Source organism: Macrosteles quadrilineatus, unplaced genomic scaffold (genome assembly GCF_028750875.1).
Source record: "Macrosteles quadrilineatus isolate MER2022 unplaced genomic scaffold, UCM_ALF_1.0 Scaffold_2__2_contigs__length_208266976, whole genome shotgun sequence".
NCBI lineage: Eukaryota > Metazoa > Arthropoda > Insecta > Hemiptera > Cicadellidae > Macrosteles > Macrosteles quadrilineatus.
In genome coordinates this window covers 52047916-52071660 of record NW_026542595.1, presented here as the reverse complement: position 1 = coordinate 52071660, position 23745 = coordinate 52047916, and the positions used below count along the sequence as shown (strand labels likewise).

At 38.7% G+C, this 23745-nt stretch overlaps 1 protein-coding gene across 2 annotated transcripts in view; it reads left to right on the top strand.

The window, feature by feature from the left end:
• LOC128987481 (serendipity locus protein alpha-like) overlaps window positions 1-23745 on the top strand; it is a 57997-nt gene that overhangs the window by 31524 nt on the left and 2728 nt on the right. For both annotated transcript variants that reach the window (XM_054408344.1, XM_054408343.1), the window contains 4 exons: window positions 1587-1758; window positions 14116-14318; window positions 17892-18045; window positions 18231-18389. In XM_054408344.1, the coding sequence (XP_054264319.1) occupies window positions 1587-1758; window positions 14116-14318; window positions 17892-18045; window positions 18231-18389 (688 nt within the window). The remainder of the gene's footprint in view (window positions 1-1586; window positions 1759-14115; window positions 14319-17891; window positions 18046-18230; window positions 18390-23745) is intronic.

Here is a 23745-nt window from a genome sequence, read left to right as displayed (position 1 = left end):
CTTGCATAAAGGATTTAATTAATCGAAAGTTCAATAATGTGTATTGTAACCGTAAATGAAATTGGAGATTTTTTGTGTATAAAATGGTTCTGAAGATTTGATAACCGGGAAAAAGACCTTGAATCAGTGTTGTATAGGGCTGGGAACTTACATTTATAAAATCATCGTTGCCAATAGCTTACTAACAAGGTTTTCACTCATTGATGGCATTCAATGGTGAAATATGTGAAGTGTAAAGTGAAAAATCATAACTGCAGTGGGTTATTATAACAGGTTTGCCGGTTTACGGATGATGCTAAACTCGCTTTTCCAATGTGTCACTTTCGGTTTCTACTCACCGCTATGTGCTGCAATCGCTGGACCATACAGCCAATAAGCCCATTGACTGTATCTTGGGTACGTAGGCCTACCCAATTATTCATGACAACCTATTCGACGACGATCTTTGATACCGGTACTTTTCCCTACAATACATGGCCTACCTACTTAGGAAATCAAATTAAATAAGTTAAAAAACCACAACATTGTGTGATTTTTTACATTTTTATTTGATTTCCTAAGTAGGTAGGCCATGTATTGTAGGGAAAAGTACCGGTATCATGGATCGTCGTCGAATAGGTTGTCATAACTTTTTGTCAGAAAATCCAAAACCAAGAGAGATCAATTAATAGCCTCGGAATTTTAAGTAAATGTTTGGATTAACTCATTTAATTGGTCGGATATACTATAGTTCTTAACTGTAAACGTTGGTTTTTGGTACTGGTTTTTTCCTTAGAACCGGTGGTATCAACAAGAATAATTTTTACGTAGGTACCAACACATCACTATTTACAAATTAGTTATTGTTAGTGTTGCACCTTATTTATTACAGTAGGCCTAGTATTCAATTTAACTGATGTCTTACTGTATAAGTTTTGCATTTTCTTGATATGTCATTATATTAGGTTTATATAATATATAATAGTTTTGCCAGCACATCTGAAAATATGCAAACCAACTGCTGTTCTTTATATAATAAGGTTTCAACTGACTACTATAAGATCCCCGTGCGTAGAACGGGCACACAGCTAGTAGAGAATAAAGTAGGTCGTCAGATTTTAACAATTAATAAAATATGAAAAAGTAACGGGGTAAATTTAAAAGGGATTTCGACTACGTACTACAATCAGGCTGAAATTAAATCTATTATCAATTAAATCAGCCTATTTAAAACTCATTTTCTTGCTTACGATCTGACTGTGGTCAGTAATTAAACACTGGAGGTATTCAGCCGATGAATTACAATTCACATTTAAAACCAGTATATGCAGTATTAGCCAGCGGCACTGGACCCTTGAAAGCACCCTCTAGAAAGGAATCAAAGGCTTGTTGGGCACAGTCTGAAGAAAGTTATTGTCTTAATTATCATTCCGCTCGGTTAGATCATAAAGCTTTCAAATTAACCTTCAATTGTAAAAACTGTTTAAGTAGGACTTGCAAAAAAAAAGAGACGTCATAGAGAAAACCATTGTTGTATCAGGTATATATAGATAGATGGATGGTAACAAATTATAAAATTATTTATTATTAGGTAGGATTTGTTGCAGGTATTCTCAGAGCCATGCAGACCAGTGAAGCAGTTGGTGCGCCAGTGTAGACAAGCGCTGCCCGACCGCTCTCTTGGTGATCTGGACCCTCAAGTAGCTGAGCTTGACACTCACATAGAACGAGTGATGCTCATTGTACAGTTTGCTGTCTCATGCTGTGAAAATGCTACCAGTAAGTTTGAAACTGCACAGCTCAATATTTAAACTGGGTAACCATCAAGCTGAGGTGACAGGAATTTTATGAAGGTTGTGCGTAAAAGACCGCACCAAGCACAGCCGAGCGGGCTGGTTCAACTCTTGAGACCCATGTCGTGTTCCCTATTTTATTCACTATTATTCTAACTGGTTCCCACCACTATGGAATAATTAGTCTTGTCATAGTATTTAAAAATAATGTGAAAAAAGCTACGCTCTTACCAAATATGAACCACACTCTGTCATAATGTTTCTGTAGGAAGAGGGTCAATCCTTGTTGATTACTGTTACCAGTTTACAGATGTGCATGCAGAAATAAGTTAAAGTAGAAGAATTTTTAAATTTGCATAAGTGGCTAAGGGAGTTGAGTGAACGCTGTACACAATTCTACAACAAGGCCAGCAGCAGATTCATTGTCTTTCAGATTTCCAAGGTTGACCGTAGACCGCAGTATTATAGAGACAGTCTACAGTCTCTATTAGTTAGAAAATACTCTCGTTTGTATTGTATTGTGATAGGGGTGGACTCGTGGTCCAAGCACGTCAACCGAAGCTTATCGCGCATCCCACCTGCCACTAACTGGGTAAGCCTATGCCTGTATCCTTGACTAGGTGCAGGAGCTTTTGCCCAATGTTAGCAGCCTGATAATCAGACAAAATCGCTATCCTCTTGTCTTGGTAGCATCTGGCTAGTCATAGGTTGGCACAATCCAAGATACCATAGATTTATGCCTGGTAACAGCTATACAGCTGGTATAGTATCATCCCAGACTTGCTGAAAGTTCTGTTCTGGGCGATCGACTGTATACTCCAAAGCCAGATTTTCTATTGATTAGCGAGCCGTCTGTGTACCAGATGAAGCTCTCCGTATCTTGGAGATGCCCTTCCTGATGTTTCCACTCATCCCTGGAACGGAATTCAACATTGAAGGGTTTGGTGAAAACTGCTTCTGCGCTTAGGAAGTACGAGGTCATGTCAAGCACAGGACACGCAGACAAAGTCTTGGCAATGATGCAGTGACCTGCCCCTGACAGGCAGTCCCTCCACAGATTTGCAAACTGCCTTGAGGGCTCCAGATTTGATAAAGATGTCCAGAGATAGCAGCATAAGAGCGACTTCTAGACTAGCTAATGGACTGCTCCTGAAGGCTCCAGTGGCTTGTTGCGTGCCAAGCCTTTGCAGGCTTTCTAGTTTGGCTATGACAGTTACCTGATTCACCTTTGTCTACCAGACTAGCGAACCATAGGTAATTTGAGGCCTGACCACAGCCTCATATAGCCAGAGTGCTATGTGGGGTTTAATTCCCCAGTTAGTTCCTGCAAATCTCCTGGACGTCATGAGCGCCCATTTGGCCTTTTGCAGTGCAATGTTTAAGTGGTTGTTCCACGTCAGCTTGGAGTCAAGTGTCAGTCCTAAATACTTGAGTAGTGCCAATTTTCAACCTGGAAAGAGAATCCAAGTTCTTTTTCCTGGTGAAAGGAACTACGACTGTCATAGAGGGATAAATTTTGAGTCCCTCTCTGAGACACCATGCTTTAACATATTGCAGGTTGACATTCATGACGTCAGTTACAATGTTTGTAAATTTTCCTCGTACCATGAGGACTACGTCATCTGCGTAGCCCTGGACAAAGATGCCCTTGCTGGTGAGTTCACATAAAAGACCGTCCACCTCAAGGTTCCACAGTAAGGGTGAAAGTATAAGTATAACTCCCTGCTCCATCTGCCTAAAGATTGCTCGAGTCCACGCTCACAAACTCCCCGCACCAAAGTTCCATATGTTACATTGTCGACGGCTCCTTCTATGCCCATGAAGGTGCATAGGGCTATTTCCTTAGCAGCCAGGCTGTCCTCAATTCTGCTGACCAACTCGTACAGAGCGGTTTCACTAAACTTGCCTGGCTGGTAGGTGTGTTGGTTGCGATGAAGGGGTGTGTTGAGAAGTAACACCCTTTCTTATGTGCCTCTCCACCACTCTTTAAGGTCTTGAGGAGAAATAAGGAAAGACTGATGGGGCGGAATGATTTGGCATCAGAGTAGTCTGCTTTTCTTCTTTTGGGAATGAAGACCACCCTGCTGAGACGCCTGGCCTGAGGGATGTACCCGTAGGCCAAGCTTGCTCGGAAGAGTTCACATAGGAGGAGCTTGAGGGCATCCGGTCCTTGCCAAAGCATGGCTGGATGGATGCCGTCTTCACCAGGAGACTTAAATGGACCAAACTTATTTATTGCCCATTTAACTTTAGAGAGAGTGACAACCCTTCTGGCTATATTCCAGCTTTCACGATCAGTTCTCGGTCAAGAACTTTATTTATTTATTTATTTCTTTTATTACAATGCTGCAAAACAGGATAAACCAGTTACATTGTAGCATTAATATCTAACAACAAAATCTTGACATGCATTATAAATAATAAATATGGTAAAAGTTCATCTTGCTGAATAAATTATAATTTTTAGTGTAATCACTCACAACAATACAATATATGACAAAAACGAACTAATATCAATAAATAACGTACAAATAAATATCTTAAAAAATAACTTTGGCAATTATTTAAATATCAATAACAACAATAACAAATTAAATAAATAAAATACAACAACAAAGTCTGAACAGAGTAATTAATTTAATAACAATAATTATTTGGTAGTAATTAAATATCTAAAAACGTATTTCCTGAACGTACTGTGACAGTTAAAAAATATGTCTATTTGGTCGTTATTAATTGAGTTGAACAGCCTAACCATTGAGTTGAGCGGCGAACACATTCCAAGGTTCGTTCTAGAGAAGTGGGGGGAGAAGAGCAAACGCGAACGTGAATTGTGTCTGGGCAACGTGAACCGCACACGGGACAGCAGCGCTGCGTCGTCGAGCTCACCACACACCAACCGCCTCAGATACAACATCATTGACACTTTACGCCTAGTACTCAACTGATCGATTTCAAACAGTGTGAGAAGTTCTGAGTATGGGACCAGCATCGTATAGTAACCAAATGTTTTGTAATAAAGAAATCTCAAGAACCTTCTTTGGACATCCTCTATGAGATCGGATAAATAGTTCACACTAGGATACCATACCACAGAAGCATATTCTAATCTTGACCTGACCACTGAACAATATAACAGTTTAATACTTCTCTGATTAGTAAAAATGTTGTCCAACCTGCGGATAAGACCAACAATTGAGAAGGCAGTCTTACAAATGGAAATCACATGATCATTATATGTAAATCTGGAATCAAATGTCACACCCAAGTCTTTAATTGAAGTTTTCCTCGAAAGAAGACTACCACCAATATTATAATTATGCATGATGAGGTTACTAGGGGTTTTCTTTGAATATGTTACAACAGAACATTTATCCACATGAAATTTTAGATTGTCACGACTCCAAAGAAACAATCGATCGATATCATCTTGTAGCATAACACAATCTTGTTGGTTGTTGACAATAGTAAATATTTTGAGATCGTCAGCATATAGAAGAAACTCGCAGTTTATTATCAAATCTTTTAAGCTATCAATGTACAAAATAAATAGCAAAGGTCCCAAATTTGAGCCCTGGGGCACACCTGAGTCTACATCAAATTGTTCTGATAGGTGTCCCTCAAAAGATACAAATTGTTTTTGTTGGTGAAATTAAAGTTAATGAAAGAAAATTTGTTGTAAACTCTTTTATTATCTTACAAACACAACACAACACTGAATTATATTTAGTAAACAACTTCATATGTACAATGTAAAAACATATGATGGTCCATCACTAATCCAGACTAGATGAGTTGGGTTGCAATATTCAACATCCCCCCTCACCAAACTTAGCTAGGTAAAAGTCCTAGGCACTTTTGAAATTTGTGATGTTTTGGTTCGCTTAGTCCTTTAGTAAAAATATCAGCAACCATGTATTCTGTGGGTTGGTAGTTCAATTTTATTTCTCCATTTTGTACTTTTTCCCGTATAAAATGTTCTCTGATACTGATATGTTTAGATTTACTTCCTATAATGGAGTTTTTAGCCATTGTAATAGCTGATTGGTTATCACAAAATATTTCAATGACTTCTTGAGGTCTTCCAATATCATTAATTAATTGTTTTAGATGAATGGCTTCTTTTGCTGCTTCAGTCAATGACATGTATTCCGCTTCACTTGTAGACAGAGCTACAGTCCTTTGCTTTTTTGATTCCCAGGAGATTACAGCCCCGCCAAATTTAAAACAGTAACCGGTGTATGATCTCCTGTCTTCACTGCATGCCCAATCTGCATCTGCTGCTCCAATTAATGGCTTTCCTGTTTTGAAAAATTCAAGACACAAGTTCTTTGAGCCTTGCAAATATCTGAGAACCCTCTTTGCAGCAATCCAGTGTTCTTTTCCAAAACAAGAGTTATATTGGCTCAGGTAACTCACAGCATGTGTTATGTCAGGTCTTGTGGCTATTGACAAATACATCAATGAACCGATTAAATTTTGGTATGGGTAGTTACAATCTTTTTCATGTCCTTTAACCAATTTTAGACCTGGTGTTAGTGGAGTTACAGCTGGTTTGCAGTCAGTCATATTGAATTTTTTCAGGACTTCATTTATGTATTTCGTTTGTGACATTGATATCCTTCCATTCTTTCTTGTGAACTCTACCCCCAGACAATAGCTTAGTTCACCTAAATCTCTCATTTCAAAAGTTTTCATGAGCTGGGCTTTGATGTAATTGCGGTACTTTTGGTTCTTTGTGGCAATTAAAATGTCATCTACATATACAGAGATTATTGATTTGCATCCACCTACTGTTGAAATGTATATACAAGGATCAGCTTGAGATGGTGTGAATTTCAGTTCCTTTAGTTTTTCATCAAGCTTCATATACCACTGTCTTCCTGATTGTTTTAAACCATAAACTGCCTTTTTTAGTAGACAAACCTTTTTGTTTTGAGAATTTTTCAAGTCAGTAATCATTTTCTTTGTTTTGTTGAATAGTTTTTTATCTTCATTTTCACTCTCATCCACCATTATTTCTTGGAGGTATCTCTCAAAGTTGTTAGGAAGTTCCATGTAAACTTTTTCTTTTATTTCTCCATTTAGAAAAGCAGTTGAAACGTCCATTTGATCAATACTTAGATCATCTTCAACAGCAAGTCCAAGCATAAGTCTTATTGAACTTAGCTTTGCTACGGGAGCAAAAGTTTCATCGTAGTCAATGCCTGGTTTTTGTGCAAATCCTTTTGCTACCAATCGTGCTTTTCTTCTTTCTAGCTCTCCATTTGGTTTTAGTTTCTTCTTTAATACCATTTTACAACCAATTACATTAATTTCTTTGTTTCTATCCTCGAGCACCCAAGTTTCATTTTTTAAATGAGCTTTTATTTCCTCTTTTATTGCCTCATTCCATTCCTCTGAAGATTCTAAAGTTGAATCTTCATTGTAGATAGCTGACATTTGATAATCTTTTGTCCAAAGAGGAGGTTTTCTTTGCCTTTTCTGTGATACCCTTATTTCATCAGTGTCTAAATGTTCATTTGAGCTTAGTGAGTCATCAGGTTGATTTTCAATATCATTTGAGCTAGGTGAATCATCAGGTTGATTTTCAATATCATCTTCGAAAATAATATCATTTTCCATTTCACTGTCATTTTCTTCTTCAAATATAGTGTCAAAATCAGACTGGTCATCATTATTTTCGCTCTGTTCGATAGGAATAATGCAAAAATCTTGATCTTTTTTATCACTTTCTTTTATTTCGTTTTGCTCAAGAAGATTGTAATCATTTACATCTTCATTTCTTTCATAGTACATTTTTGATAGAACTTTTACATCTCTTGCAATTTTAACCTGCTTTTGTTGCGGCATCCAAATTCTGTATGCTTTTGAATTGCTTGCATACCCCACAAATATTCCTTGATCCGCTTTCGGATAAAATTTTTCTTTTCTTGAAGCTTTGTTTAATACAAATACTTTTGATCCAAATACTTTCAAGTGTCTTGCTGAAGGCTTTCTTCCAGTCCATTTTTCATATGGCGTTAAGTGTTCAGTAGCTTTTGAAGGGCATCGATTTCTTATATAGTTAGATGTGTTAATAGCTTCAGCCCACATACATCCTGGTAGATTTGATTCTATCAGTAAACATCTTGCCATATCCAATAATGTTCTATTTTTTCTTTCAGCCAAACCATTTTGTTGCGGCGTGTATGGAACTGTTAGTCTTCGCCTTATACCACTTTCTTTCAAGAACTTGTCAAATTCACCATTACAATATTCTTTGCCGTTATCTGTTTGTAGAAACTTGATTTTATTTCCTGTTTGATTTTCCACCTCATATTTATATTCTTTGAAACGTTCAAAAATTTCGTCTTTACTTTTCAAAAAATATACATAGCAGTATCTTGAATGTTCATCAATGAATGTTCCAAAATACTTATTTCCTCCAGGTGTAGTTACTTTCATAGGACCTACAATGTCAGAATGTATGACTTCTAACAAGCCTACATTATTTGCAATCTTTCTTGATTGAAATGGTGTTTGTGTCAATTTTCCTTTAATACACGTTTCACATTCTCCAATTTTGTCTTTCATGTTGAAGGTTAATCCATTCAAAGATTCATTTTTTAAAGCTGTTTTTAAGTCAACCTCGTTTAGATGACCTAACTTCTTATGCCAATCTATGATCTCAGGTTCTTTTGTATAGTTTGATTTTTCATTTACCATTACAGATTTTGTACTTTTGGCATAATAAAGACCACCCTGACGTTCAGCTGCCACAATTACATTTCCTCTTTGGTTTTGGACGACAGCTTTCTCTTTTTCAAAAATCACTTTAAATCCTTTGTCTGTTATTTTACTGACACTCATTAGATTTGTTGCCAAGTCTGGTACAAACAGAGTGTTATTCAAATGTATGATTTCAGAATTTTTTTAATTCCAGTGAAACCGTTCCTGTTCCAGAAACGTCAGATGTCTTTCCTTTAGAAGCAAGTTTCAAAATTCCGTTAGAATTTTTGATATCTCTGAACTGTGATTTCTCTCCACACATGTGCGATGTACATCCACTATCAATACACCAATCAGATGAAGTAGAACCTAAAATGTTCAAATTTGAAGAGAAACATTCAGCCTCTGTTTTAAAACTATTTCCCATTTGTTTGGATCTACAGTTGTTGGCTTTGTGTCCGATTTTTCCACATCTAAAACATTTAACTTTGAAACCTACTTTTGTAGTGTTGTTCTCATCTGGTTTCTTATGACTATAAGTGTTGTGAATACCTTTCTTGGAGTTGAACTGCTTTGTTTTGCAATACAATGTATCTTCATTATTCGTACAAGTGTCTTTTGACCTAGCTTCACTCTCCTCAATTACTTTTATTTTTAAATCATTAGGAGAAGGTAAAGTGTCTCTAGACTCAATTGCTACACGGAAATTTTCAAATGATGATGATAAGCTGTAAAGTAGCATAATGCTAAGTAAGTCTGAATTGATAATTATGTCCATTTCTTGAAGTTTGTCAACAATCTCCATAAATTTGTTGACATGATCCCTAGCATCTTCTCCATCTTTCATTTTATGAACTATTAACTGCTTTAATAATGTGGCTTTCCTTGCAGGACCAGAACTTTGGTAATTGTTCTGCAGGCAATCCCATACTTCTTTGGATGTTTTGCAGTTTTTTACTAATTTCAATTCACTAGGTGAAATTATCAATATTAGTTCTGATTTAGCTTTAAGATCTTTAACTATCCAGGCATTCTTACCAACTTCATCCTCAGGACATTGGTTCTCCCCAGATACATATTCCATTAGGTTTTGTTGGATTAATATAGCTTCAGCTTGAATTTTCCAAGTGTCATAATTATTTCGTTTCAAAGGTTCAATTCTATAGCCAAAACTCATTTTACTTATTTTTAAGCACAGAATACTGTAAAATGATTATTTTAATATTCCAAATGGCCCATAACCTTTGTTGGTGAAATTAAAGTTAATGAAAGAAAATTTGTTGTAAACTCTTTTATTATCTTACAAACACAACACAACACTGAATTATATTTAGTAAACAACTTCATATGTACAATGTAAAAACATATGATGGTCCATCACTAATCCAGACTAGATGAGTTGGGTTGCAATATTCAACAGTTTTCGACCCCTGAGATATGAACAGAAGAATTTTAAGATTCCTTCAGAAAAACCAAAATAGTTCAATCTCGAAAGCAAAGCCAGATGATCAACTTTGTCGAAGGCCTTCTCGAAGTCGGTGTAGATAACATCAACTTGATTACCACTATCAATAACAGGAATACAAAACTCAGAAAAATTTAACAGATTTGAATTAATGGATTTGCTGGGGAAAAATCCATGCTGTTTTGAAGATAGAAATTTACTGACATGGCTGATCTTTTTATGATGAAGAATTGATTCAAATACTTTAACAGGAGCAGGCAAAATTGATATTGGACGATAATTCTTTATGATGTCTCTTCGGCCCTTTTTGAAAATGGGAATTATTTTAGCTTGCTTCCATTTCGTTGGGAAAACATTGCTGGTGATCGCGAGATTAAAAATAGCTAGAAGCGGTTCAACAAACAAATCTGCACAGGCTTTAAGAATATATGGCGGTATTCCATCTGGACCAAGAGATCTTTTAGGTTTGAGGTTTTTGAGTGCAGAGAGGACATCATGATACGAGACACAGGAGACATTGAGGCACGGGACGCCAGGCAGGGTCGGTGAGCGGAGCGCACGCCGACACAGGTCGTCGCTGCCCAGCTGACAAGGCTCGTACACAGACTTAAAGTAAGTAGCAAACTCGTCCGCTATGGCCCTCCCACCCTCCACAACTCTATCGTCCAATTTCATAACAGTTGGACTGTTATCATTAACTCTAAGACGTTTTACCACACTCCAAAATGTCTGAGGATTGCTCAACACATTGTTTTCTAAATTTGAAATATATTCTTTATAGGCCGATTTAATATTTACTTTAATAGTACTTCTCACCAGTTTGTATTCATTTAATGTTTCAATCATGTTATACTTAATTAGCTTTCTCCTTAGCATGTCTTTTATTTTGATCAAGGATATTATGTTGTGATTAAACCAAACAGGATACTTTGAAATTGATTTTTTAGCTTTTGGAACAAACTTATCAAATACATTATATAATTTAGTATAAAAAAAATCAACAGATAAATTAACATCCTCAATAATTCTAATTTCAGTCCAGTTTATTTTTTTTATTTCATTGTACAAACTTAAAAAATCGGCCTTTTTAAAATTATAGAAATAACCATTTTGATTAGGTTCTAGATCGTGATGAATACCCTTACAATCAAAACTGATAACTAAACTTGTGTTGTCACTCTCAAAAATGCAGCCAGGGAAGTGAGTTTCAAGGAGAAGTTTAAGACTTCCACCAACCCCGGTTGTGTATTGCCCTCCTGGTACCTTAAGAAATCCCAAGAGTACAATAGGTTTGGACGCTAGAACCTGCTGGAGGCGGGCCGCAGCACTGAGACTGTTCACCTCCTGTGTAAACTGTATCCATGAATTTTGTTTGGCTTTTTCTGTTTTTGACTTTTTCCATTGCAAGGCTGTATTCTGTGTGTGCCCTTTTATATGGCTTCCACATACGGCTCCGTTTGCATTGGTTGAATAGTTTCCTGACTCCTGCCCTCATGCGACTCAAATCCGCAGTCCACCATCTAGTGCTGGTACTGTGTTTTCTCTGTTGGCGTGGTGTGTGTTGACGTCACAACCTAGGAGTGGTTGTTGATCACCAGTGCTGGTTGCTTCCACCAAGAGCTCGAGTTCTCTCGATGTAGGTAGTTCCCTAGAGTCGTATGGCAGGTAAACTGAGCCTACCATTGTGCTCCATTCCCTGCCACCATTTCTCCAGGTTATTGACACCGCAGTGAGATCTCTGGAGCAAAATTTGTTTATGTTTAGAAAGTTCAAACCTTTTCTCACGAGAATGCATGTTCTGACATTACTTAAAGAAGTGCAGTAAACTAACTCACCCTTTGTTTCTCCCAGACCTGCAACTCTTCCTTGGTGCAGCCATAGTTCTTGAATGAGTGCCAGGTCAAACCCTTCTTTGAGGAAGAACCGGCAGAGGCAGCCCTGTTATGCTGTAGGTTGATCTGGAGGACCCTGAGCATCGTCCTTAACCGGAGTTGTGACAAATGAGACCGGCCAGAAGCCTAGATTGGCTCTCAAGTTGGTGGACTGCACAGCCTGGAAACAGACCTCATCCAGGAAACAGACGAATCCGTACCCTTTCGGATCTGGTTTGGCCGGCAGTATCTTCCACTCCTTGACATTGAGAGTGGGGTTTTGCATCGTGAACATCTCAATGACTTTTTCTGGAGTTTTCTTCAACAGCTTAGGATGTGCTCTGAAGAATTCCCTCGTGGATTTCAGGATGTCCTCCTCTAATGGCTTGAGAGCTGGGATCAGTCCCTCCACATCGCTTGGTTGCGTCACTGAGGCAGACAATGATAAGGTTACCTTTTTCTATGTAGATTCCTGCAAACGCTGGACTTGAACTATCCTCTAAGGGCTGTAGTCTTTCCGTTTCCAGGATTGCTTCCTTGATTGCTTCTCCTTGTTTGTCAGTATGCCTAGCCTCAGGATAGTTTTCAAGGACAATGGCGATTTTGGTAGCAGTGATGTCCCTGTATGTGACTTCAATGGACGTACCAGATTCACCTACGTCTTTTACCGGCTCAGACCTTTGGGTTGAACCCCTGGTCTTCTTTGCAGGTCCTTCTGCTGAGGGTGGAGTGACCGTTGCACCTCTGGCGCGCTTGGCCCCCTTCGTCTCGACATTTGGTCCCGCAGTTGGGCGCGGTGTTCTTACCTCCTGTGGTCTTTTGGGTTTTTTTCTTTTTTTCCCTGCGCCACTTGTCTGGGTAGAATTTTTCACCTGTTCCCAGAGGTTTTGCCTTTAAGGCCTCCCTTCTTTGTGCCGTGGTGAGATTCGGTCTTTTCATCTTAAGACGACTAAGTCGCTCAGTGGTGTCATCGAGTGTCTCTGTAGATTTTGGTGTTTTAGGACAACTTAAAAAAGCTCGCCTTCTCTATCCAGTGTAGCTGGTGTATGCAGGGATTTATCCTCCATTATTTCCAGTCGAGGGAGTTGAACTTCCATCATAGTAGAAGTTTCTGGTTTTTAGAGCATCAGAGCTTCTTGTGCTCTTGGTGCACTTCGTTTCGAGAGCAGGGTCTTGTTCTAAATGAGATAAACCATGAGGTTTTGGTGGTGCAACTTCTGGAGTCGCTCTCAGGTTTGGTTTTGGTTGGCTTATTTTGTTTGAATCCATGGTGTTCCCACGAGTAGCAAGGGAATTGGAGGTCAAGCCCAGACAGAGCCCCGCATGTCCGGGTAAGGCTGATTTCTCCAGGAGGTCGCCCGGTGTCCTGGAGGCTCCGTACGCACCATCGCTGAGGAGCCAGGAGGCATTCACCTCTTCGGCGCGGGTCGCATAACACCCCTGAAGTTCGACTGAAACAGAAGCGAAAGGAAAAGAAGAAGGGAAGAAGATTTCTTCAATAGGAAAACAAAGAAGAAAGAAGGGCCTGCAAAAAGAGGAAATTTGCTGGCCTTAGAACCCAGAACGAAGAAGAGGAGAGATCTGGGGGAGGGCTAGGGTACCTCGGGGTTGCCAGCCTACAAGAGGCCTCACGTGTAGTTGACAGACAACTACCCCTGAGGGGTACTCTTGTTTAGTCTCCGAATTCGAAATACCCCTAACTTTGGCCACTGCTTCAAACAAGACAAATGAATAAAATCAATCGGCTTACACAATAGAATCAAATTATCCAAACCATTTTCGAGCTCCCTCCTATTTCACTCCATTTCTACGTCCAAACAGCACTTTACTCCATTCACGTCCATCATTTGTTAATGGACTTCAGTAGTGGTTGACGACGAGAACACAGAATGCAAGTCATATCTGGCAGGAGTGTCAATTTTCTTTCACCATGTTTTTGAATACTATGACGAGACTAATTTTCTTATAGAGGTGGGAGTCTGCTAGAATAATGATGAATGAAGTAAGGAACACGGCCTTAGGTGTCAGATTTGAACCGAGATTCAAGCAAGCCCTGCTGCTACAGGAGAACGATGGAGACCTCAATATGCGGACAACTATCTTACACAGAAATGCTGAATTGAAGTAGACACTAACAGATTTTTTAAATTTCAAACTAATTGCTGGACAATTTGTTGTTGATAGGCTACAAGCAAAAAGTATACCGGTAGTGAAGCATTTTTACAAGACGTACCATTGAAAGTAATTTGGTAAAAAATATTATACATGAGCCAATAATTTTTACTTTCTGTTGCAGGAGTTTTGGGCATGAGGTGTTGTCTGGCCAGTGTAGAATCTATAGACAACTACTTAGTCCCAGCATTAAAGGCATTGTATCTGACAGCTGGATGTGAAGATAAACGTAGGTTTGCTCATTTGTTGTGTGACCACTGGCAAGACGAAACAAAAAATCTCCAGTCTCATTTAGACAATATAATCGACTCCACAGCCTTCATTAGGGTAAGTAAACCCAAATACTGTTTTGTAATGGAGCATGTTCGACTATGACCCAGATGTTGTGTTTAATAAAATGAATATAAATATCTTAGGTTTGGCACAGAGAACAGGGCCGGATTTAGCATTTTGGCGCCCCTAGGCCCAAATAATTTTCCGCCCCCTAGTCTGGTCACAGTTACTTTCCTTCAAACCTTTATTAAAAACTATATCACGCCAATAGGCCTAAGTTAATTGCTTGAATACCACTCCTCGCCGGAATCATTGCAAGTTTTTTTTATCGATTGTTTAGCCTTAACGAAATGCCGTCTTAAACACTGTTGGCAATTTTATGCTTTTAATAAATGCTCACGTTTGTGGCCGTGCCCGTGGGACTGAAACAAAACAACACAAACCACCGAGAATTCCTGAAAAAAAAAAACATGGCCATTGATTCCAATTCCAGGCCCAAACACCTGAACTCCATACAGTATGTGATACCATAGATTAAACATAGGCTACTCCTTTAGTAGATTTGTCATAATTTTGGATTAGCTGAAAACAATTCTTGTTATTTAAGGAGTATGTTTTACCTATGTTTAAACCTAGTTTATCCAAAATAAAACGATCTAATCATCAACAATCGTCTCCTGTTTATATTACAAGAAATTAAAACACACATCATAGAACTAACCCTAAAAAATAGAAAGAAAATTAAAATAGAAAATTTACGTCAAAACTAACGCCCAGTATCACCAACATGAACTAAACTTGAACAAATTTTGAATTAACAATGTCATAAGAAGTCGACTTGAGTTATATATAATCTATGGTCGTACTGTATCTAGGTTATATTTCCAAAGCAAAACAGAGCAATACTCCTGCCAACCATACCGATCCTTAGGTCTGAGGAGAAAATGACAGCATTAATGGTGATTTGGAGGGTATTGAATGTTTTTAAAATCTAATGCAAACTGAGATTAATAATATTTTTTCGTTAAATTTAAACGTAAATTAATCGTTTTAATATTCAACACAACGTATTATATATTTTAACTTGATCCTGCAGATTGTTGTAAACTAATCAAAAGATTAGTTAATAACTTGTGTTTTGTGAAGTGAGGGTGGTAACAATGTCTAGCACGCTTGCGCCCCTAATCACTATGATCAGTAGTGCCGAGCCCGAGCCTGAGCAAGCCGAGCCAGCATAGTGGCCCAGTGCAGTGGCAATACGATGCGTTAACCCTTGGGCGCTCGTCAACGTCAACATCCCTACAGCCTACTCCCGTATAACCAATGTTCGTTAGCAATTTTGTAACGAAATTGATGCATAATTCTGAAAAATATTTTAAATTTCATAACAATAATTTCTTCTTATGAAATTCGGAAGTTTTTTTTATCAACTATGACTATTTATTTTTATTTTTAGATAGCCTATAAAAAAAATTCCTCTTGGCCTTGCGCCCTCTGGGACCTTGCGCCCATAGGCCCGGGCCTACCGGGCCTATTGGGAAATCCGGCCCTGACAGAGAAGTAAGATACAGAGGAAACAAGCTTGTGGGACAATTGTGGGCTTTTAGCTCTGGTAAGGTTGGGTGGAAATTTACTCGTACCGAGCAAGAAAGAGCCCAAACAGCAATGGCCACACAGAAATTTAGTACAGCAGGGTAGCTTGATACAGCGGATGACAGGCACTTCCTTCAGCGTGAGTGCTGTGTAGTAAACGGTGGCGAATGGGGAAAGGAGAGTGGAAGGGGACGATGAATAGAATTTGCTCTAGACACCAGCGACTGTGCTAGACACCACGTAAGTGTACCATTGAATTTATCCTCTGTATCTTACTCCTCTGCAGGCTTGGCTGAATAATGTTTGAAAACAACAAACCTTTTAATAAAAAATGTTATTACGTAAATCTGTGATACGGTTAGCTTCAGTAGGGTGCTGGGATGTTTCCAGGGGTCTGAAGTCGGTCGTAGAGTTGAGAAAAAGGGATAGATAGCTCAGATCAATCCCAACGGGAACGTACAGTTCTGGTATAAGCTATTAACCAGTTTATGATATGTTCATCATCACCATCTAGGGATTGCTCGGATATCTCTAGCGGGACTGAGTACTGCTCGGATTTCTCTAGCATGACTGGGTACTACTCGGATTTCTCTAGTATGACTGGGTACTGCTCGGATTTCTCTAGCAGGACTGGGTACTGCTCGGATTTCTCTAGCAGGACGGGGTACTGCTCGGATTTATATTTCTCTCACAGGACTGGGTACTGCTCGGATTTCTCTAGCAGGAAAAGGTAGGGCTCGGATTTCTCTAGTGGGAGCGGGTACTGCTCGGATTTCTCTAGCAGGAGTGGGTACTGCTCGGATTTCTCTAGCAGGAGAGGGTACTGCTCGGATTTCTCTAGCAGGAGTGGGTACTGCTCGGATTTCTCTAGAAGGACTGGGTACTGCTCGGATTTATCTAGAAGGACTGGGTACTGCTCGGATTTCTCTAGCAGGAAAAGGTAGGGCTCGGATTTCTCTAGCGGGAGCGGGTACTGCTCGGATTTCTCTAGCAGGAGTAGGTACTGCTCGGTTTTCTCTAGAAGGACTGGGTATTGCTCGGATTTCTCTAGCAGGAAAAGGTAGGGCTCGGATTTCTCTAGCGGGAGCAGGTACTGCTCGGATTTCTCTAGCAGGAGTGGGTACTGCTCGGATTTCTCTAGCAGGAGTGGGTACTGCTCGGATTTCTCTAGCGGGACTGGGTACTGCTCGGATTTCTCTAGCAGGAATAGGCCTCGCTAATATTCACCAGACCTTGTAGAGTTGGCGATTCGTCGGGGAGTGGGAGCGAGGACCTTCTCGTTCAGATGCCCGTGATCGACTGACTCGTGGACTCCTCTGCGCCTCCTTATATAGGTTCCGCTCTACTCCTGGTCCGCTGTACACTGGTTCCTCTGTACTCTTGTTTCACTTGGTCCGCTGGACTCTATATCCTCTGGACTCGTTATCTGCTGGACTCTTGGTCTGTTGTAATCCTGTTAAGGCACACTTTGTGTTGAGGGACCTCACAAATCAAAATAATTAATGTCTTTTAACTTTTCTAAGATATGTATGCCTGCTTCAAGGTAATATTCTCTGATTAGTATGTGGTCTGTCTAATAGAGTGTTGACCCACAATACAAAGTCTTCTTTTATTTAAAACCAGCTATATTATATCCATTTTATCCCCTCTCAGTGTACACTAAATCTATTTTTTCAACAATTCAATAAAATCTGGCTGATGATAATGATTTAGTTTCCATTTTTTTCATGATTCTCCGAATTTCTGCCTCTTAAATAGGTGCAATACCTGCTTTAGGACATGGATTTTTAAATAGTGAACTATTCAATGATATGAAATGGGAGGTTAGAGAGATTAAAGATGTGTGACAATGCAGACACACCAGGGTGCAAGTTTTGATGCAAAGATAAGTGAACAATAAGTATTGAATGAATGAGCATTGTTACTTACGAAGATCAGTTGCTTCTTTAGCCAGAATCGTAAAAATTGTCATCCAACTAAAGCTTAAGATTTGGTAGGATGGGCAAATCAATATGTTTGTTGTTGGTGTTGTAGGTGGTGCAAGAGAGTGTGAATGATCTTAGCCAACAACTGTGCAGAGGAGAGACTAAGGAGGAAGTTGGCAGAGCAATAGTCAAGCAGAGCTGGCTGTTGTACAAGCATCTCTCTGGTTCTGGATTGTCACTTGATTTAACTCAGCTGAAGCAATGTAGGTTTGCTTGCTAAAATAATTTAACTAAGCTATATGAATTCTGATAACTACAAGAGATGATCTCTAAAAGATATAAAGAAAAGAAATTAAAAAAAATTAAAAAATTTTATGTCAACACTATTTTTGGTAAAATGTATAAGTTGAGTATCGAGTTAACTTAATTAGTATGTTTCCTTTTGTAGGCGTGAGTGAGTTTGAGGCTGCAGTCAACTGTGAGGTTTCACTTGCTGCGGTTGTCAAGAGAGCGAGACTGGTCTTGTCCGCTATAGACAAGATAGCCGACTCTCAGAACAACACACAACCATGTTACCAGCAGCCTTTAGATGAGAACACTAACCCAGGTGCTGTTCTTAGCAATCGAATAAATTAATTTGTTGAAGCTTGGAATAGAGATCTGCTGTAGATTTATTAAAAAGTCAAAAGGTTACAGTAGACTTCCTCTCATACGGAAACCTTATCCAAACTAAAAGACGCCAGAACCATCAGAATTATGCGAAAATGAATTGATGCATAGCTAAGGCCAGGGACACACTTACCGGCGAAACCGCCGAGCGCCGGATCCGCCGTAGGTTGAGGGTCAGAACACACTTGTTCCGGCAAAAACTTGAGCCGGCGACAATAAATAGAGTGCAATGAGTTTTGTCTTACACTAGTACAGTTCTAGTACATTTAGTCTTAGAAATGGTGCTGTCAAGACCTCAAAAGTTGGCCTTCCTGTGTTTGATCCACCACAGAAGAAAGAGAAAACACCACCGAACTGTTTGGGTACATCATATTCTGGAGAACAGACCGCTACTTGGAGCTTTTTACACTCAATTTTTACAGTTGAGAAATGGAGAAAATAAGTGTTTTAATTACTTTTGAATGTCTGTCCCCTCATTCGACGAGCTACTATCGAAGATTACAGTGCAAATACAAGGTCAAAACACATACATGACGCTGGAAAGGCTGGATTCAGTGCGGCACAAATTTGTCGCCAGCTGCTGTCCCTCGTTTTGTTTTTGTCTATGTAAACTTCCAAAGACCTATCACAAAGTTCTGGTTTCTCATGAACCAAACTAATAAGTAAATCCATATCAACATCTACCATGATAACTAAACACCATACCATAGAAAACTAAACAGAATAAAAATAAAAACTAAACTAACTAAATAGCAAAACAAAACTAAATACACTACTTGGACAATGCATTAAAATCATTAGCAATCACCACCCTCAAGGGTTGAACCACGACTGAGGAGTGGGGGAAGTGGCAGTCCGGCTGTTTCGCCGATAAGTGTGTTCATCTCCATAAGGCACAATGCCCCGCTACCCACTGCTCCGGCGAAACTGCCGATCCGGCGGTCCGGCGAGGCAGAGAATATCCGGCGGTTTCGCCGGAGCATTTTCCCGCCGGATCGGCAGATTCGCCGAACCAGAGAAGTGTGGCCTGCCCCATGCCTTCCTGTGTATCTCACCTTGCTCCGACGCCGCCGGATCCGGCGTCCGGCGGTTTCGCCGGTAAGTGTGTCCCTGGCCTAATTCTCACATGATATGCACAAAATTATCAAATCAGTTACTATCACAAAGTGCGGTGCTTGTTTGCAAGTGTTTGTTGATTTGCTATTTCAATAACCACACAGAAGCAAAAAATGTGGACTTGAGATAAAAAGAATTACATATTTAAAATTACAAAGGTTGGCAACACTTACAGTTACAAGCGATTAAATGTGTGGCATACTGCCTGTGTTGGCATCGGTGCAGTCAGAATGTTTTTGTGTTTTCTGAAAATATTAGTTTTTGTCACTTGCAATGTTGTTTGGCGGAGCTATTCAATTGATGATCATTTTTAATGATGGGTACTCTTCTAGTAAGATAAGCCTAATGTCCATTCTATCTACAGTAGACCCCCTCTTAACTGACCCTAATGGGACCTAGGTCGGATAGCTCAAAAGGTCGGTTAAAACGGGTAATACCTAAAAAAAACAAGAAAATTAAGTGCTATTCATTTAATATTGTATAATCATTATTTTGAAGTAATAGTTGCATTATTTATAAAATAAACAATAAACTACACTTATCTCCTTTTTTCGTACACTAATAAACAAAAAAACACGGTTAAGTCAAATACTTTCAGTAGGGATAATAAATAGTTGTATAAGACAAATAATAGTTGTAGACAAGAATCAATAAAAAATGTTATTTTGCTGTACTGTAATAACTTTAGTACGTTCTGTTAATTGATGCTTTCAAAATACAGTACAGTATATCGTAATACAGTACAGAGCTCTTTGTCAAAATTAAAAATACAAGAAACATGTTGTTACGAGACAGAATGTTTATTTATAGCCTCTCACTGGAAGCTGAGTCACAAGAACAATCTTGACCTTGGAGTCGTTAACCCTCTCCCTTTCCCGCCCCTACAAGTTGCGTTGTTTCTTTACTCACGCGATAAGATAATTTTGGAATATATTACAAAAAATAGCAGCTGTTTTCAGACACATTAAGTAACTAGTCAAAATATTTTGTTTACATACCAATTTTTCTTTGTACGGACGATCTCGCTGATTTGCTTTGGTTTGACACACTGAAGAAGATCCACCAGGAAACTTAATAAAAAACACCTTCAATTTTTTACACACTATTACTGTATTGAATTGAAACACACACACACTACTTTACAGTAATACAAAAAATAAACCAGCAATACAATAAACCATTGATAAAAATTAGTGATTTCTTTTTCACTGAAGCTTACTTGATTTTTTTTGTCTATAGTAATACATTTACATTACACTCTCCATATTATTGAATTAAAACACACAAACTTAAGAGATGAAACAATATTTTCAATCAAACCAATGATAAAAAAGAACAGTTTTAATCACTTAAGCTTACTTTAAAAAGTTTAAAGGTTACTTTTAAAGTAAATTTTTTTTCTGTGTTTCATTGTCCAGTGTCTGCTTTAAGGCATACTCTGGCAATTTTTTAATAAACATTACATCTGCAGCACTTGATACTTTTTGTTGTTCAACATAACTTGCAGCTAGAGTAAATGCCTTTCTTGCCTCGGAATGACTAATTTTTGATTCCTGATCTAAATCTTCGACTTCATCTTCTTCTTCCTCATTGTTCTCTTGACGTGTGACCGCGGTAATGATTCCTTCGTCTGTCATCATATTGTTCCCCAGCTCGTCGTTAGCGTGAACAATCCATTGTTGAACATCTTCTGCTTCTATGACGTAATCACCACCTGTCAATGTTTGAAGATCCTCCAATAATAATTGTTCACTTGGGTCGATCTCTTGTTGGCGAACTTCTGCTGATGGATTATCATCCATGTTGTTTAATACCGCTTCTTCTACTTCAGGCCGCAGTTTTCTACATGACTTTACGATTGTAGTGCTTTGAAGTTCTGCATACGACTTAGCCACCATGTAAATGACGTCCTTTATATTGATTGTTTTTAAGACATCAACAAGTCCTTTACTGTGAAATTCCATCCTGTTCAAAATTTCAGAAAGTAACTTTTTCTTGTATCGTCTCTTGAAACTCTCGATTACACCTTGGTCCATAGGTTGGACAATGCTGGTAACGTTCGGAGGAAGAAAATAGCATTTTATTCCACTGTCTTCCTCGCATTCAATGCCTTCTACATGACTGGTATTATTGTCCTTAGCAAAATTGCCTTTATTGGCATTTTCAGGCTAGTCAAATGTTTTTTCACGCCGGGAACAAATTCGTTGATAAACCAGTCCTTAAAAATTTACTCATCTATCCAAGCAGATCGCTGCGCTTTGTAACAAACTGGAAGAGCATTTACGTTTATGTTTTTGAATGTTCTTGGCTTTTGATATTTGCCAATCACAAGGGGAGGTAGTTTGTGGGTTCCAGCCTCATTAGAAAATAGGGCAACTGTTACCCTCTCTTTGTTCATTTTGAAACCGGCAGCCGATTTTTCATTGCTGGTGGCGAATGTTTTATCTGGCAGACGTTCAAAATTTAATCCAGTTTCATCCGGGTTATATTTTTGTTCTGGATGCAAACCCTCCTCCTCAATATACTCCTTGAATTGTGTAAAAAATTCACTAGCTCTAGTAGGATCCGCCGACAACTTTTTACCGCAAACAGATAAAAAGTGGACGCCATGTCTTTTTTTCCACCTGTCGAACCAGCCGTTAATGGCAGTGAAACTGCCGCCGTTTTCAATCTTAGAATGAAGCATGGTTTCTTTTTCCTTTAAAATCGGGCCACTTAATGGGGTTCCTTTACGCCTTTCTTGTGTGAACCACAACCGCAACGCGTCATCTACAAGATCATTTGTTGGTTTTTTTAATGTACGCCAAGTCGCCAACGCCGTGCCAGATTCTATTTGAGTACAAAACTCTTGTAAAGATTTCCTGTTACGACACCAGTCTTTGACAGTTGTTGTTCCAACACCCAGCTCGTCACTAATTTGTTTCACAGATGCACCTTTGTCAAGACGGTCCAATGCACTTAGTTTCTGTTCCACAGTAACAACGTTCCGTTTTTGTTTTGCCGATGCCATTTTGTTATTTGGAAATCCTAGTTTACTGTATTTGATAAAAACACTTTACTGTATTTTAAAACGACTATTTTTACATTGTAATTAAACGGTCTGATTATTATTAAATAAACTAAACAGCTAGACACACACTTCCACGCACTTTACAATATTACTGTATAATATTTTCCGCAGAGAAAAAATTAGATGTGCTCACAAGACGAACGATGATGACAAACTGGCAATATGCAATATTGTTCGGGATAGCTACAAAATACTTATTGTTAGTTACATCCTGTGGAGATAAGCGAATGTTCCCATAGCCGAGCATGGGTGCGGAAATGCCGAAATTCCTGGAAAGCGGCGGTTAAACTGAGCTGCTCTCAAAGCAAGGTCGGTTAAAACAAACTGTAACATTTTAGGATCGAGGGCGGATAATCCGATTGTCGGTTAATGCGAGGTCAATTAAGAGGGGTCTACTGTACCTCAAAATTCTCTTAGCATTATAACAGTGCAATAAAAATAATAACCTTTATTGTAAACACATAAACATGTATAAACATTTTACAATGAAATAGGGTTTGTCATTTTGATAATTATTGTTACATATTACAACCATAATAACAATAAAAAAAGTAATGATATGATATATAATTAAATACCGTATATCAAAGAAAAAAATATCAACACTAATTTAATTAAAAAGTAAAATAAGCTTGCCTAGTTTAGAATCTGCTAATAGCAATTACATAATGAATGACTAGATACAAAATTAAAAAGTAAAATAATAAAATAGCATTTGTGAAAAACTATACTTATTTAGGCCTATCTGTAATATTCATGCCAATTAAAATAACTATCAAGCAAATAAATACCATCCAAAGAAAAAATATACTGTCTACACACTCTCGTCTTGCAATATTCCATGCAATTTTATAACTTACTAGCTGTAACCCGCGGGCTTTGCCCCGTTTAACTTCTTAATTTTCAAGATGATCTCGTTCGCATGGCTCAATCACGTCCTGGTTGAAGTTCGTTCGATACGCTCACTCACCTTTAAGTTGGAGCTCGTTCGCTACGCTCACTCACCTTTGGGTTGGAGCTCGTTCGCTGCGCTCACTTGCCTTCAGGTTAGCTCGTTCGCTACGCTCACTTGCCTTCAGGTTAGCTCGTTCACTACGCTAACTCGCCT